Source organism: Perna viridis, chromosome 13, assembly GCF_037379345.1.
Source record: "Perna viridis isolate PV_CMFRI_1.1 ecotype Kerala chromosome 13, ASM3737934v1, whole genome shotgun sequence".
NCBI lineage: Eukaryota > Metazoa > Mollusca > Bivalvia > Mytilida > Mytilidae > Perna > Perna viridis.
The window spans coordinates 34543404-34558632 of NC_142457.1; the positions used below are offsets into that span (position 1 = coordinate 34543404).

General features: G+C 36.0%; 1 protein-coding gene and 1 long non-coding RNA gene across 2 annotated transcripts; both read right to left on the bottom strand.

Moving 5' to 3' along the window:
• Positions 1–8181, bottom strand: LOC148600587 (uncharacterized). The gene is made up of 4 exons (XR_015918021.1): positions 8042–8181; positions 7041–7180; positions 5279–5436; positions 1–1016 (listed from the first exon to the last, which is right to left on the bottom strand). It is a non-coding gene; the product is annotated as an uncharacterized LOC148600587 (long non-coding RNA).
• A 449-nt stretch (positions 8182–8630) lies between these two features.
• On the bottom strand, positions 8631–11158 carry LOC148600588 (uncharacterized). The gene is made up of 2 exons (XM_088558236.1): positions 10137–11158; positions 8631–8752 (listed from the first exon to the last, which is right to left on the bottom strand). The coding sequence occupies exons 1-2, from the start codon at positions 10342–10344 to the stop codon at positions 8631–8633; spliced, it is 330 nt and encodes a 109-aa protein (XP_088414362.1). The 5' UTR covers positions 10345–11158.
• Positions 11159–15229: the final 4071 nt, after the last annotated feature.

A 15229-nucleotide genomic window follows, 5' to 3' on the forward strand; every position in this document is an offset into this window, starting at 1 on the left:
GGTGCGTTAATTGGATAAAATGCCGTGCAAAGCAAGACAAACAATATTATGGAGTGAAACTTGTGGTATTTTTTTTCTTACAGATTTAAGAGCGGGCGTGCGCCCCGCATACCAGTCCTTGAATCTGTGCCTGGGTAAACACTTTATTTATATCCTGTATCACAAATATATTGGACCTTGTATTGTTTCAGTGGAGTTGCGGCTCAAAGAAATCGGTTTCTTCCTTTAGTATTAGAGGTACCATCTACATGTATATCCTTAGTATGACAATGCAAAGTAGAGGTACTATCTATATCCTTGATATGACAATGTGAAGTAGAGGTACTATCTACATGTATATCCTTAGAATGATAATGTGAAGTAGAAGTACTATCTATATCCTTGATATGACAATGTGAAGTAGAGGTACTATCTACATGTATATCCTTAGAATGATAATGTGAAGTAGAAGTACTATCTATATCCTTGGCATGATAATGTGAAGTAGAGGTACTATCTACATGTATATCCTTAGCATGACAATGTGATAAAGCCCTACTCATTAGTCTCCGCACCCTCCTCCTCCTGTGGCGCAGCTATGACTTCCATGATCATCAAATTCGTCTCCATGCCATGTTGAATTCCACCCATCTGGTCCTCGTTTCATACGAGTTCCTGACGTCCATGTACTCCGTCGAGTCGATTTATTGTTTTGTATGCCTTTCTTTCCACAACACCAATAACCTAACATACAAAGCATGCCGAGAGCAACAACTCCTATAATCACGAAGATAATTATTTCCATCATTTAAAAATTCACTTTTTACTGATAAGAGGATATTTTCTATTTCAAAGCCACATACTCCGTCCCTTCAGAGTTTTACAAATTAATACGTAAAAACCAAAAACAGCTTGGTAGATATGAATTCGGTCGAGCATAAACTAGGTAAATTTTTCACATCGAGTTCACATCCACGAAAGCACAGGAAAGGTTGAACCATGCCATTTAATATCAGGAAGATGTCTTTTGTGATAGCCTACAAATACATATGTACATTAAGAGTAATCAAGGGAACCAAGGTTATAGCGGTAATCAAAAGTATGTAATCCAAGGACAAAGACCAGACATGGAAAACAGACATACACAACAAAGAACATAAAGTAACTAGAATCATACATACAAAGTAACAAAAGCAAATGAGCAACTCGGACTCCACTAAAAACTGGGAGCATGGACCAGGTGCACCGGTAGGGTAAGCGTCCTCTGCTTTTCTAGAAACACCCGCCGAGTTGCTCATAAAAAATCAATTTCGGGGTAGACAAACTAGGAAAGGAAAACTATGACCCGTTGAATAAAACCTGTCTAAACCAATCTCTATTTAACTTTATTGGGCCGTTTTAGACAGGTGTTTGGTATACCAAGGTTACAAGGTTAATATAAGGGGACTTTAAAAATGCCTGATTTAGACAGGTTTTGCGATTACTGATCGGGATTCTCTTTAGACAGGTATCCACACTGAGAGTTCTGTCTGGTAAAGTCATCACGGCTAAGCAAGATTATATCCATTCTAGAGAGGTCTGTCTAGTAAAGTCACCACGGCTTAGAAAGATTATATCCATCCTAGAGAAGTCTGCCTAGTTAAGTCACCAAGGCTTAGCAAGATTATATCCATCCTAGAGAGGTCTGTCTAGTAAAGTCACCACGGCTTTGCAAGATTATATCTACATGTATTCTAGAGAGGTCTGTCTAGGAAAGCCACCACGGCTTAGCAAGATTATATCCATTTTAGAGAGGTCTGTCTAGTAAAGTCACCACGGCTTTGCAAGATTGTATCTACATGTATTCTAGAGAGGTTTGTCCAGTAAAGTCACCACGGCTTATCAAGATTATATCTATTCTAGTGAGGTCTGTCTACAGTTAAATTCGAACATCAGACACTGTTCAGAGCTTAACTTCAAATTCATAAAAAAAAAAAATGATACAGTGAGTGCGACCGGAAGTGGCAAATTGTACCAACGAAAAAGTATTTTGATGAAATTTTAAAGATCGTGAAATGATTAGCACCATCAAAACATACAGTGAAATCTGTCTAAACCGACCCCCTTTTTTACAGTAATAAAAATGCTTTGCTCAGACAGGTTTCGTATTATTATTCCTTTTAAACAGGTTTCACTGTAGTTAAATACCGAAATACCAATGAAAAAAATAACAGCAACAACAACACAGAACTAACTACCGTACACATATATTATCGACAATTTGTAATAAATTACTCCTTCAGTGAGCCTCTCAAATTCTTGTGGTAAGACATCACATACATGTATAAATGTATACAATTATATCATTGAAAATTGCTTTACACAATCACAAAATACAAAAAGAAACTAGATGAATACAAAGCAATGTGTTACAACATATGATGCCAAGAAGTAAAGGACAAGGTCATAATTGGTATAATTGTGTTTACCTTTTTGTATTAATTGCACGTGCGCAATACATTATGCTTCCGAATTATTTTGTTCTACTGCAAGCCGTATCTTCCGGAAGTAAATGCTATATATGTTCATCAACTATACATTGCAGTGACATGACAGACAAAATAAAAGCAATTTTGTACGGTGACTAACTACAAAATTATAAGAGAACCAATTCAAACGTATTGATGGTTTTTATCGTAGAAATTAAATCCGTATACATAGTGTTTTCCGAAGCAAAAGTACAAGTATACAGTAGTGTTGAATTTACGAATCATGCAAAATATCAACCTAAGTTAGGTCACCAAATAACTTTTTATTTCATTCCTCCCAAAGCCTACTGGAACGGTATTATTTGATAAATGGTATTTCTTCACTACCGGTATGTTTGTGTGTATCGTGTACTTATTCTGTCCTATGTTAGATCAAACTTAAACTAAATGTAATTAATATATTACAAAACGTTACATCAACATATTTCACGCCTATACTTGATGTTGGCCATTCAGAAGATACTCCCTACTTGCGGAGCTCGGGATGCAGCCATATTTTATCCTGTTTTTGCAGAGTTACCTCCCGTAAGAGCAGGTATAATTTCGAAGTCTCTCTAATCGACTCGGGTGCAGAAAAAGAGGTAACTCGAATGAAATTGGAATCCCCAGCAGACAAACACAACGGTGCTTCTAAAATTTACAGGGTGTTTCATTTTGTTGGTAGGTTACATAAGGATGATTTTCATTTGTATCCCGGGCGAAGAAAATTTATGGTAGGGTCAGTAGAACGAGAAATTCCCTTTTAATTTGACTTTCGAGTATCGTTCAATCCAAAAAACGTTTCCTGTCTCGCATCGATCGGCCTACGTCCCTAACATAAAATCCTTGGTCCAACCCTGTTCTCGGTCTAAATACGCCATAACTTAAGTACATACATGTACATGTAAAGCTATAATAGTCCTTTCTATATGTTAAGCCCCGTTCATCATCATCATTTCACGTTGTTCATTTAATCATCCATTTCATGTTCGTCGCCTGAATATAGCTGAAATATTGCTGCTCTGGCGTTAAACCCCAATAATGAATCAATCAATCCATATTTTAAAGAAAAACATATTGATTTCCGCTAGAATCTTGGTTCCCAACCAAAGAAAGAAAGATAAATCTAAACAATAAATAAACCAGATCACGTCAAAGCTAAACATCTTGTGAAATTCTTTCATAACAAGTGAAAACTGACTCAACCGAACCCATTTTCGACTTTAAAAATTTGTTCGATTTAGACAGGTGTTCGGTTTACATAGGCTCAAAATACATTTAAATTGGTACGAAAGTTTAAAAAACTGTCTCGTTTAGACAGGTTTTCGGAAAATTAATTAAAAAATCTATATCAACACTGTGCAATGATTTCATAATAATATTTTAATACTTTTAGAATTACAGATTAAACAACGTAGGTTCTATCCACAGTGATTAAGTGATTCAGCTTTGTCCTGAATTCTCAGTTATAGGAGATGCACATCTTTGATATGAACATAATAATTCTACAGTGTCTAAGTCTGAATTATATTGGTATTTAACTGATTACACAACGTAGGTACCCCCTGAACATGAAAGACGGACAGACGGACGGTGTCGAGTGGCTACTAGACCTACTTTCAACTTTGATGACACGCGTAAATACTGTCCACATTACTGTCCACATTTTAAGTAGCATTTTAGCTACAAGTCATGGAAAATGTGATACATGGTTGAAAGGCCGACATATTTTTATTTTTTATCTTTTGTTTAAAACGTATGAGTATATATAATATATCATGTGAATTTTCATAGAATCCATGTTCAAAAGAGATATAAATTATATAGTTTGAACTGTTAAATTCAAATATAAGGGTAATAACTCTGTAAATGACACTAAAATACAAGAGAAACTGTTGGATTTTCAATGTGGATTATCTCGTTAGAGAAGACAGATTGGAAAGAATAATTATAAATTTCATCATAAAGCAACTCAATGACAAAAATAAAAATGTGCAGCCTTTTTGGGGGTGTATCACATTTTACATGATTTGCATGATTCTTACAAAGACTACTACTTAAAAAAGATCCTTAAGAGGTTAAAATAGGAACCTAAATAGTCCTTGATATTAGTTCTCAGTGGACCACAATTGTTTTGGGACCTGTCGCATTTTGAAAATAGTTGTATTTAAGTACGTCTCCATCTAAGAATCGGACAAAATGTGTATAAGTTGTGGCATATGAAGAAAAAACCTATTGCATTTTCCACGTATTTATATCTCATAACCTTAAGAAACTACTGTCAAAGTTGTCCATTTCTTGCCGAAACTTTGTACACAATTAACACAGGGTGGGGGTGGGGCTTATTCCATCCCCGGACCTTCCTTGGATTCACACTGCAAGGCCCGTATCCATTCAAAATATCCAAATAAAGAATTTTCTTATATTGTCCTAGACTTAAAATTCAAGTATGTTTTTGTGTAAAATACTTTTTAATGTGTATCATCTAAGTCAAGCTAATAAAGAGACTATTTTCATTTAACTGAGGTCAGCTGAATTTCAAGCCCTGCTTTTATCACGTCTTTTGATGACATCATAACTACACATGACTTTTCTAAAGGGACGCTAACGGTGTTTACACAAATCTCTTGTAATATGTATAAGGACACTTCCCTGAAGACGGCATTAAAAATCCCCACCACCCCCTCCCCCTCCGTCATCATTTCCCCCTCCCCCATCACAACCCCCACTATCGTAATGTGAAACTGCATGGAACCCCGTTGTATTCGATCTCACAGCTGTCGACCCAACACCTTGTCCACTCGATCTGGTCTTCTGTTCCACTTTAAGTCCGCAACACAAGCAGCCGCAGCAACAAATACCAATTAATGCAACAACTCCCCCAATAAGTCCGTAAACAACTTTCATCAGTATAGGATCTTCCTTACATTGGGCCGTCTTGAACACTCTCCTGAAAACAGGTATATTTTGAAAGAGTTAGGTTATGAGATGTTTGACATTATTGTGTGCATACTACTGGCGTCTGGTCTTATCAAGGGGTTAGATCTAGGGTAAGGGACAAAACTCTTACAAATCATTGGGATGTTTGTCTTCAGCATTTTACATCAATCTCATGTAAGCATCAAAGTAACTTGGACCGATTTAACTATGCTTCAAATGAAAGCTTGTATGGCTTTGGTGAAATTAAATTCGAAACAAACATATAATTAATTTCAAGGTTATGCCCCTTACCCTAGTTATATCTCCTTAAGTACAGTTCGGAAGAGATTGAGTGTTGATGTATGACAACAAGTCACATATGACCGACAATTTGACTGATTAATGACTGGTCGATAACCGATGACCGATCTGGGCCTTGTTCTGTTAAGACAAATTACATGTGATCGACGCAATTTAATTTCAGAATTTTCATTGGAATCTGAAATTGTCCGAACATTCCGCTTCAATTTCTTCAATGAATACACTCAGTAAATATGTATCGGTAGTTGCATACATGTATTAATGTTGAGTGCAAAATCGATCGTTGACTGACATTGGACACTGATATTCCCTGCGAATTGAAGCATTCGGGTAGTCAATCAATCGTGATAATGCTCTCTAAATACACAACTACTTTTTTGTACTATGTATATAAACTTGTTCCTTTTATACATGTATTTAAAACAGAGGATAAATGTATCTTCAAGTGTCGGTATTTTGAATTTTCACTTTCAATTCCAGAAAATACGTTTGTACACAGTTAGATATTTTCCACGTGAAATTCATGTTAATCGAGCTTCACATAAAATTTATGTAAACTTCACATGAACGTCACGTGAACTTCACGTGAAATTCACTTAACATGAATTGCATGCGAACAATTCACGTGAATTTCGCGTGAAGACTCGATTCACCCGAATTTCAAGTGAACTCTGTCACACAGTTTATTTGCTCAGACCGGGTGAAAGTTATGTGAAATTCGTGCGAAAATAACGTGAAATAATTTTGCCTGTGAAGCATAGGGGAAAATATAGTCCAGATGGCCTCGTTTACATCAAATAATGGAAGAAAAAATTTATCTTCCTGCCTTAAAACGTTAATTTATAGTGTATATAAAAGAACTGGACGAGTATTTCCGATTGGTTTACATACAATGTAAATGTATCAACAAAAAATCAAGAAGCATAAAAAAATGACAATTCAGAAACATCGATTCCAAAGACTTGACAAAAACGTCAAAACAGGAAGCCAAATCGAAATAGCAAACAATGTTTCTCGGCTGTGGAAGTATATGTACATGTACATGTTCATGTATAGGTGACATGTACAGGTTAGTGAAACCTGTCTAATCCAAACCTTTAGTAATCCGAAAGCCTTTCTAAACCTGACAGATTTTAATGCCCTTTTGTATTAATTAAAATGTATTTCGAACCTTTGTAAACTGAACACCTGTCTCAACCAAACACTTGTCTAAACCGAACACATGTCTAAACCAAACACCTGTCTAAACCGCACAATATTAGTAACAAAACGGGGTTTCGTTAAGGCAGGTTACAGTGTATTTTATTGACTTACTTGTACTCTCTGATCATATATTTAAGACCTTCGCCAAACAGGTTTTCTGTTAGATATTTATCTCGGGTTTCTTCGTAAATTATTTGTATACATTCTGCAGTCAATATTTTGTTTGCTACTTTACCAGGCGAAGAATAAATCTGTTGATTAAACAGCTCTAATTATAAACTATGTCTATGTATAGTGCTGTTATTACACACTGAACAAAAAATTTAGTTTTCTATGTTGTTTTGTATCGTTTAAGGAGGTAGACCTAGGGTAAGGGGCAAAACTCTTAAAAGTCATTGAAGCGTTTGTATTCAGAATTTTACATCAATCTTATGTAAGCATCTAATTAACTTTGATTCATTTTATTCTGCTTGAGAGGCTTTGGTGAATTTGAGTATGACGCAAACATATCACTGATTTCATGAGTTATGTCCCTTACCCAAGGTCTATCTTCTTAAACCTATTATTTACTCACTTCTGACTTAACTTTAAATTTTTTTTTTTTTAAAAATCCAAAAATAAGGATGTTCGGGTTCTTTGTTTCTACCCCCAGATCCCTCTCCGGAATAACCTCAAATTGACAAATATATCTCATATCTATTCATCTTAAGCAGCTTTAAGTCTTATTTTCTTTTGCAGTGTAATCGGAGAAATTTCATCAGGATAGAGTTAACTGCCCCTGATTTAGCTCCAATCATTCTAGCCTAACTTCTATATTTAAGTTCTCATGTTACAAATAGTTTTAAAAATAACATTGTGAGTTGTCAGCAAAATTTTCCTCACTGTCTAATTCTTATAGAAATTGGCATACGTCTTCGGAATTAATTAACGAATAACTGACGACGATGTAGTAAGCGGAAAATCGATCTACAGGGAAACAATTGCGAATAGAATCTTTATTTACTCGACATATATCTATAATGAACATTCTATTTCTTTGGTTAAAAGTATTATACTTTTGCATTAATAGCCTAAAATTGATAGAAATACATATTCTCTAATCGCCCTCTTACCTGCCTATCCTCTTTCGAAAAGAAAATGACAACGTCAGCATGACATGACCCTGTAAAATCCCACTTGTTTCTTAGGGCGTCTGCAAATTGTTTGGCGTTTAACTTTTCATTTCTAAAATGATATTAAACGTGGAAAAGAGTTATTCGGAAATTCTAACGAAATGCTCGTTGTAAGGTCGAACTTCATTGGGTAACGTCAGAGTATCGATTCAACGGTTTGCCGCTCAAGATATTTCATGCTTTTGTCGATCGACGTTTTAAAGTGCAAAGTTCACAGATTCATCCGACAATTACAATTAAATGGAGATACACGTACAAATGAGATGCTCTGATGTATGTATTCAATCGGAATTACATGCCTTGGGCTATTTCCGATACACACTAAAATGACCTTGGGTGCACAAAAAGTGGGGCTGAATATCAGTATTAAGTATCTCAAAGGGTTTTGGTGCAAAGAGTGGAGTTAAAAAATTCAATAAGTTCAACTATAATTCTAGAATCAGATTGGATTAAAGTTTTGAAAATGTTCCAAGTATGAGAGTTAATTGTTCGTTTTTTAGAATGTAACCCACGTTTGCATAATTTATACTCACCCAGACACTATTTTCATTTTATTGATTACAGCGAGTGCTATAACATAGTTATCCAGTGTGTCGTCACAAAGAGGTTTGTGAGCCGGTACATTCCACAACATTTCATCTATTTCACCAGCTGTAAAACAAAGAAGAAAAGACTAAATTGAGTAAAGTGTTCAAAGTGCCTCCAATTTGCACCAGTATATTTTGTAACGTTGGTTCCCATGGCAACGGAGGTCCAGATTTACGGTGAAAGTAACAATAATGTGAGATACGTTTGTATGTCCTTCTTGCCTTCCTTTCGGTTCATAGAGGGGGGCATCACTTATTCATCACTCCTCCTACACCGCTGAATGAATGTAATGAATTTTTCACAGAAATTTTATTAATATACATATGAACATTGTGTACCTAATATTTTAGATTTTGATGCGAATCAATTTGGGGTTTTCACATAGCAAAATATGACTTACTCTGACCCCCATTCCCTCATTCCCCACCACCCTATATATCGAGGAATTGAAATTTTACCCAATACAGTTACTGTACTCCAAGAAATCAACTCTTATATGAGTAAAACACAGTCAACAACCGAGCATCGCATTTATACACTTTGCTTTCGTTTGTTAAGGCTTTGAAAAAGGGACGATGACCGAAAGGGCAAATTCGTGAAGAAGAAATTCTCCTTCCTGCATAAGATTATTTATTTATTTTATTTCTTTTGTGTACATGTAATATAAATGACCGAGTAGTTCCGATTGGAATTTTTCAATATTGTTTCTTGACCGGTCATGAACTGTGTACACAATTGATATTAGTTAATATGCTATAAGAGTAATCAAGGAACAAAGGTTATAGCGGTAATCAAAAGAATGTAATCCAGGGACAGAGACCAGACATGGAAAACAGACACACACAACAAAGAACACAAAGTTACTAAAATCATACATACAAAGTAACAAAAGTAAATGAGCAACTCGGACTCCACTAAAAACTGGGAGCATGGACCAGGTGCACCCGTATAGTAAGCGTCCTCTGCTTTTCTTGAAACACCAGCCGAGTTGCTCATAAAAAGTCAAGTCTGGGGTAGACAAACGAGGAAAGGTAAACTATGACCCGTTGAATAAATCAGTTTTCATGGTGCTGATGGATACATCATAACGATCCACGAGTTCATGATGACGACCATAAAACTTCTGTAGTGATGACTTCAATCTTGTAACAACATAACGCTGTTCCAGAAGCCTATTTGTTAGACTTCTAGCGCGATACAAAAAGGCATTGTGAACAGATAATGTAAATAAAACTCCAGAATAACAATAACAGATTGTCGCTTAATTAACGTCATATCTAAAATTTCGCTGGCGGATTGGGGGGGGGGAGGGGAGTAATCTCCCCTTTGTTGCAAAATTTGAACGAAAAGCAAATAAATAGTAGCCCCATTTTACCTGGTTTCCCTTTGAACAACCTTTTTCTTCAAAAGGGAATTGTATGTGCTTTACAAAAACTTCCAACTTTACCTGCCTGACCGTTCAGTATTTCACACGGGTCACATATAAAGGAATCCTTACAGCTGCGCCCGCATAATCCACTTTCTCTTTTAGGGTTCGGGAAAGAGTAACGGTCCCATTCCTCCCTGCACACGGGATCCGGACAGTCTTGTCCAGTGGTAAAAATAACCGATGTTAGGGCTACAGTAAAAACTTTAGTAATAAATGCAAAATCCATCAATTCGGTAATTAAAACAAGATTCCATATTACATATTTATTTAATCGTATGCCAACGCACTCGTTTAACACCCAATGGCAATGTTCGTCACCCTACCCGGTGGTTTTCCCAAAGATGGCGGATTTTACACAAAAATGAAAACATAAATTGCCTCTAGATGCACGTATACCACACAGCGAAGTACTCCAAAGAATGCGTGAAGGTTAAATGAAGTTCATATCATTTTATAGTTGGTTGTTTGGGTTGGAAAGATTTTTAGATGTGTGGTGCATTTGATCTGCGAACAGTAATTAAGTGTTTTACAGACTATACAATACTACACCAAGTTATTGTACACTGAGTTCAAATATGCCGTGCAAAATAAATAGCTACGCATTTGTGTTTGGCATATACATACTGTATACAACCCATTACGCGCATGCTTTCTGATACACTGTTTAATGTATGAAAGACTTCAATCGCTGCCATTTTCATTTGACACAATGGAATGGTCTCCCATTCGACGGGGGAGGTTGGGGATGGATCCACCCCGTTTGATTTTTTTCTTTTTGTGGTGGGTAACTACTTGCGGTCTTTTTGCTCACTGTTATTTAAGGAGGTACAATGTAGACTTAGGGTAAGGGAAATAACTCTTGAAATCGGTGATATGTTTGTATTATATTCAATTTCACCAAAGCCTAATAAGCTTTCTTTTGAAATAGAATGAAATCAGAGTTACTTTGATGCTTCGATGAGGTTGATGTGAAATGTTGAACACAAACGTTCCTAATCATATTCGATTTCACCAAAGCCTATCTCTCTTTTATTTGAAACAGAATGAAACCAATCAGGCTATGTTGATGCTTACATGAGATTGATGTAAATTGCTGAATACAAACGTTATAAAGATTTGTAAGAATTTTGTCCTTTACCCTAGCTCCTTAAGTGTGAGTGACAGTGAATAAACATTTGTTTCAATCTAAGAGGTCAATTCATGTAAAAGAATGTTTTTATATAATCATCACTATACTAAAACAATTGCGAGTTGAAAGTCCGTTTTACAGTGTCCTGTTGGCCTCGAACATCTCTAGTTCTGTATTAGAAGTGCAATAAGTATATTATAATGCAAGGGCGGATCCAGACACTTTGGAAATATGGGTAACAGTCGGGTATTCCTAAAAAAGGGGGTTCTAGAACATTATTAACCAACTTTTGTCAAGTTAACATATGTAAAGGACAATTTTGAAACTTAAACAAGGAAATGGAATAAGGGTGGGGGTCTGACAAAAAAGGGCAGGGTGGGGGTAATGTGAGAGATAGTCATTTCATGTATACATGTATACTTATTCAAACCTTTCAGTTCGTTTGATAAAATGATGAACACAAGCAAAATTATCTATGTTTTCATGAAAGACTTTCGTCAAAAAGAAGTTCAAATCTTACGTTAAAACCGTCTAACCGTGCCGGCATTGAATTTCTATGTTCATTATACAAATTGCCTTCCATAAAATAGTGGATAGAATATTCGAATGGATGTCCACAACTACAAGATGGGGTTGGCACTACATTTATATGAAATAAAGTATTTAGCGAACTGCGCATGTTTCTAAGCCTATTATGTATAGTATTATCTTTCCTTTCGCCAAAATTGAAACTCAGGGTTTTTTTCTCGAAGTCCTTTAATGATTCTTTTGAAAATTCTTATGTTTCTTGCATTTCGTGTCTCTAAATTTAGCTGATTCCAGTCTCCTACTGTGGAATAGAAAAATGACCTTTCGGTACTAGTTAATCTGAAGTGGGGGTATAGTGTAATCCGCACTGTTGCTTAAATTATACGACGAAATCTTGTTATTAAGTGGGGGCATAAGATCGCTGAAGTATTGTGAACACAGATGGTAATGAATATAGTGAAACATGTTAAGACGTTTGAATCGTCTTTTATCTTTCAATAACTCCTAATCCGTTTCATAGTAAATAGATTCCCTGCTGGCAAAAATATGTTATTCTATAACAATAAACCTTTATTCAAGTTGCATTTTTTTAAAACTGTTACTAACATCAAGACCACAACCGGAAGTATATTATTTGACAGGACGAATGAAAACTAGATAAATTCGAGCTGAATATTTTCTACTCAAAACCAAATGTAGTTTTTTTTTAAGAACGGATATTGTTTTGCTAGCAGATTGCATCATATTGTCAAAAGGAGGGTGCCAACCCATTGTAACCCCCTCCGGATCCGCTACTGTACTGCTTGTGTGAAGGAAATCAAGGCAATAAGGATTCGAACCGCAATGAGAAGAACATTGTACAAGATAACGACTAGGTAGAGAAAATAGATTGATTGATTGTTGGGGTTTAACGTCATAGCAGCAATATTTCAGCTATATTCAGACAATGAACATGAAATGGATGATAAAATGGACATGAATGATGATGAAAGGAAAAAAAAGGAAGAGATGGGACACAAGGATAATAGGATCGACAAATTTTGATTGCTATTAGAAAAAGGGAGGGATGGGTAAGGTCGGGCACTTTAGCCTCCTGTGGCGGAGCGCAAAGGTTCCTACTCATATCGAATACCATAGCAGGGTTCTTTAACGTGCAAGGAACGTGGCATCTTTCCCAACAAGGTGCACCACTATGGTTTGCGGTCAGGTTTTCCGTATTATAGCCTGACAACCCCAGCATGTAACACGTCAGGGATACCCCATTCCACCGCTTGGGGCACACATTCCAGTTGCTCTGTGGCCAGAGCGCCTAGCCCCCGGCTAGTTTTCTGAGCACTATTTAGTCGCCTTTTACGACAAGCTTAGCGCTGCTGAAGGCCTATTCTTTTAACATCCGGACCTGCACGGGGCTAGAGAAAATAGATATACACAACAGACAACATGAAAGAACCAAAATAACTCGTATGAAGAAACAAAAGCAAATCAACAACTAAAATCTTGGAGCATTGACCAGGTGCGACGGTAGGGTACATTAGCGTCATCTGGTTTTGAAGAATATCCGCCGACCACGTCCGGGTTAGACACAAGAGGAACGAAATATAATTTTTGTGTAGTCACAAGATCACCATCCCTCCTACAAATGTAAATATGCTTCTAAAGGTTAAACAATTCCATTTCATTCTTTAAGTTAGGCCAAAGAGAGATAACAGATAATTTCATGAACGCTCTCAAAAAATTATTGAAAAAGTGAAAATAACATACGTCACTTACAATAATATTCATATGAAAGAACTTATGTAGCTGTATTTGTAAGAATCATGCAAAACCTGAAAAATGTGATACACCCAAAAAAAGGCTACATATTTTTAATTTTGTAATTAAGTTGTTTAATAAGTCTTTACAATGAAATGTGTAACTATTCATTCAAATCTGCTTTCTCTTAGGAGATAATCAATATTGAAAATCCAATAGATTCTGTTGTGTTTGAGTATCATTTACAGAGTTTTCTCCCTTAATTTAGAATTCTACAGTGCATCCTATATAATTTTTATCTCATAAGGACACGGGTTATATGAAAAACTGAATATTAATTTATGTTTACTGTGGCAATTCAAACAAAATAACAAAAGTAAAAATATGCAGGCCTTTTACCCATAAATCACATTTTGCATAATTATAAGCTGGAGTGCTACTAAACACATTCATGTCTTCTTAAACTCAGGTGAAACGACGAAATAATTCCGCCATTTTGTTAGCATGAGGCCACCATTTGTGCATACATGAACAATATTTGATCTTTCATGGGCTTTTCTTAAATCGGTGCTCATGAAATCGTTCAGATGCAATGATGGTGCTTATTGAGGGATTTCAAACTGGTCTGACTATCCTTTCGGTCTTGCATAGACGGAAAGCAGGCAGGTGTTGCCAAGTTAAAACATAATATAGGGCTTTTAAATCTCGTCACGTGACCTACTGTATGAATACACGAGTTAAAGCATACCTGTTAGTATCAGAGAGTGGGTACGTTGGAAATCTCCTGTTAACATCAGAGAGTGGGTACACTCTCTGAGACGTTCACGTTTCCATTTTAGCGTTAGTGCATTGTTTATCGTGCATTTACACATCGTTTTGCGTTCGTTTAAACGCACGATAAACGCACAATAGAGGCGTTCGTTTAAACGCACGATAGGAGCTTAGTTTAGACGCACGCTGGGAGCGTTCGTTTAAACGCACGATAGAAGCGCTCGATTTTTTCCCTTGATTTAACTTTATTTCTCTGTTTTTTTGCTATTATTAATTTTTATAATTTTATTAATGTTAATTTATATTTTTTTTTGTCTACATTATATGTCAATATTATTATTTTTTGTCGTTTGTTTATAATGCGTTTAAACGCACGATAGGAGCTTTCGTTTATCGTGCGTTTAAACACATGCTAGGAGCGTTCGTTTATCTTGCGTTTGGTGAGCGTTTAGCGTGCGTTTGGGTATCGTGCGTGCGGGAAACCTAAACGTCTCAGGGAGTGTACGTGGGAGATCTCTCAGATTTCAAGTATATTATGTTCGAGATTTTGCGTAACGAACTAAGACTTAAAAAATCAATAAATATGTTTTTAAAACATGTGAAAAACGCATCAATAATTTTCAAAAGGGTTTTTATGAAACTTTAAGGAAAATTACTAACACTAGTAAATCTTCAAATAGTCTTTTACAGTTTGATCTTTTGTTTTTGTTTTTGCGGTTTATATTGCGTTTGAGTCTCTGAAAGCGGGAGACGCATGCCTTGTGGAAGGCGCGACTCAAACGAGGGTAGATTATAATAGGGTATGGAAAAGGTCGATTTCTCTCATTAAATCTCTCATTTTACCAGAAATTGGAGGGGGCGGGTGGTACATGTAATTTAAAAACAATATGTGAAATTTTTTGAACCCTTTCATGTTTATAGTGAAACATAG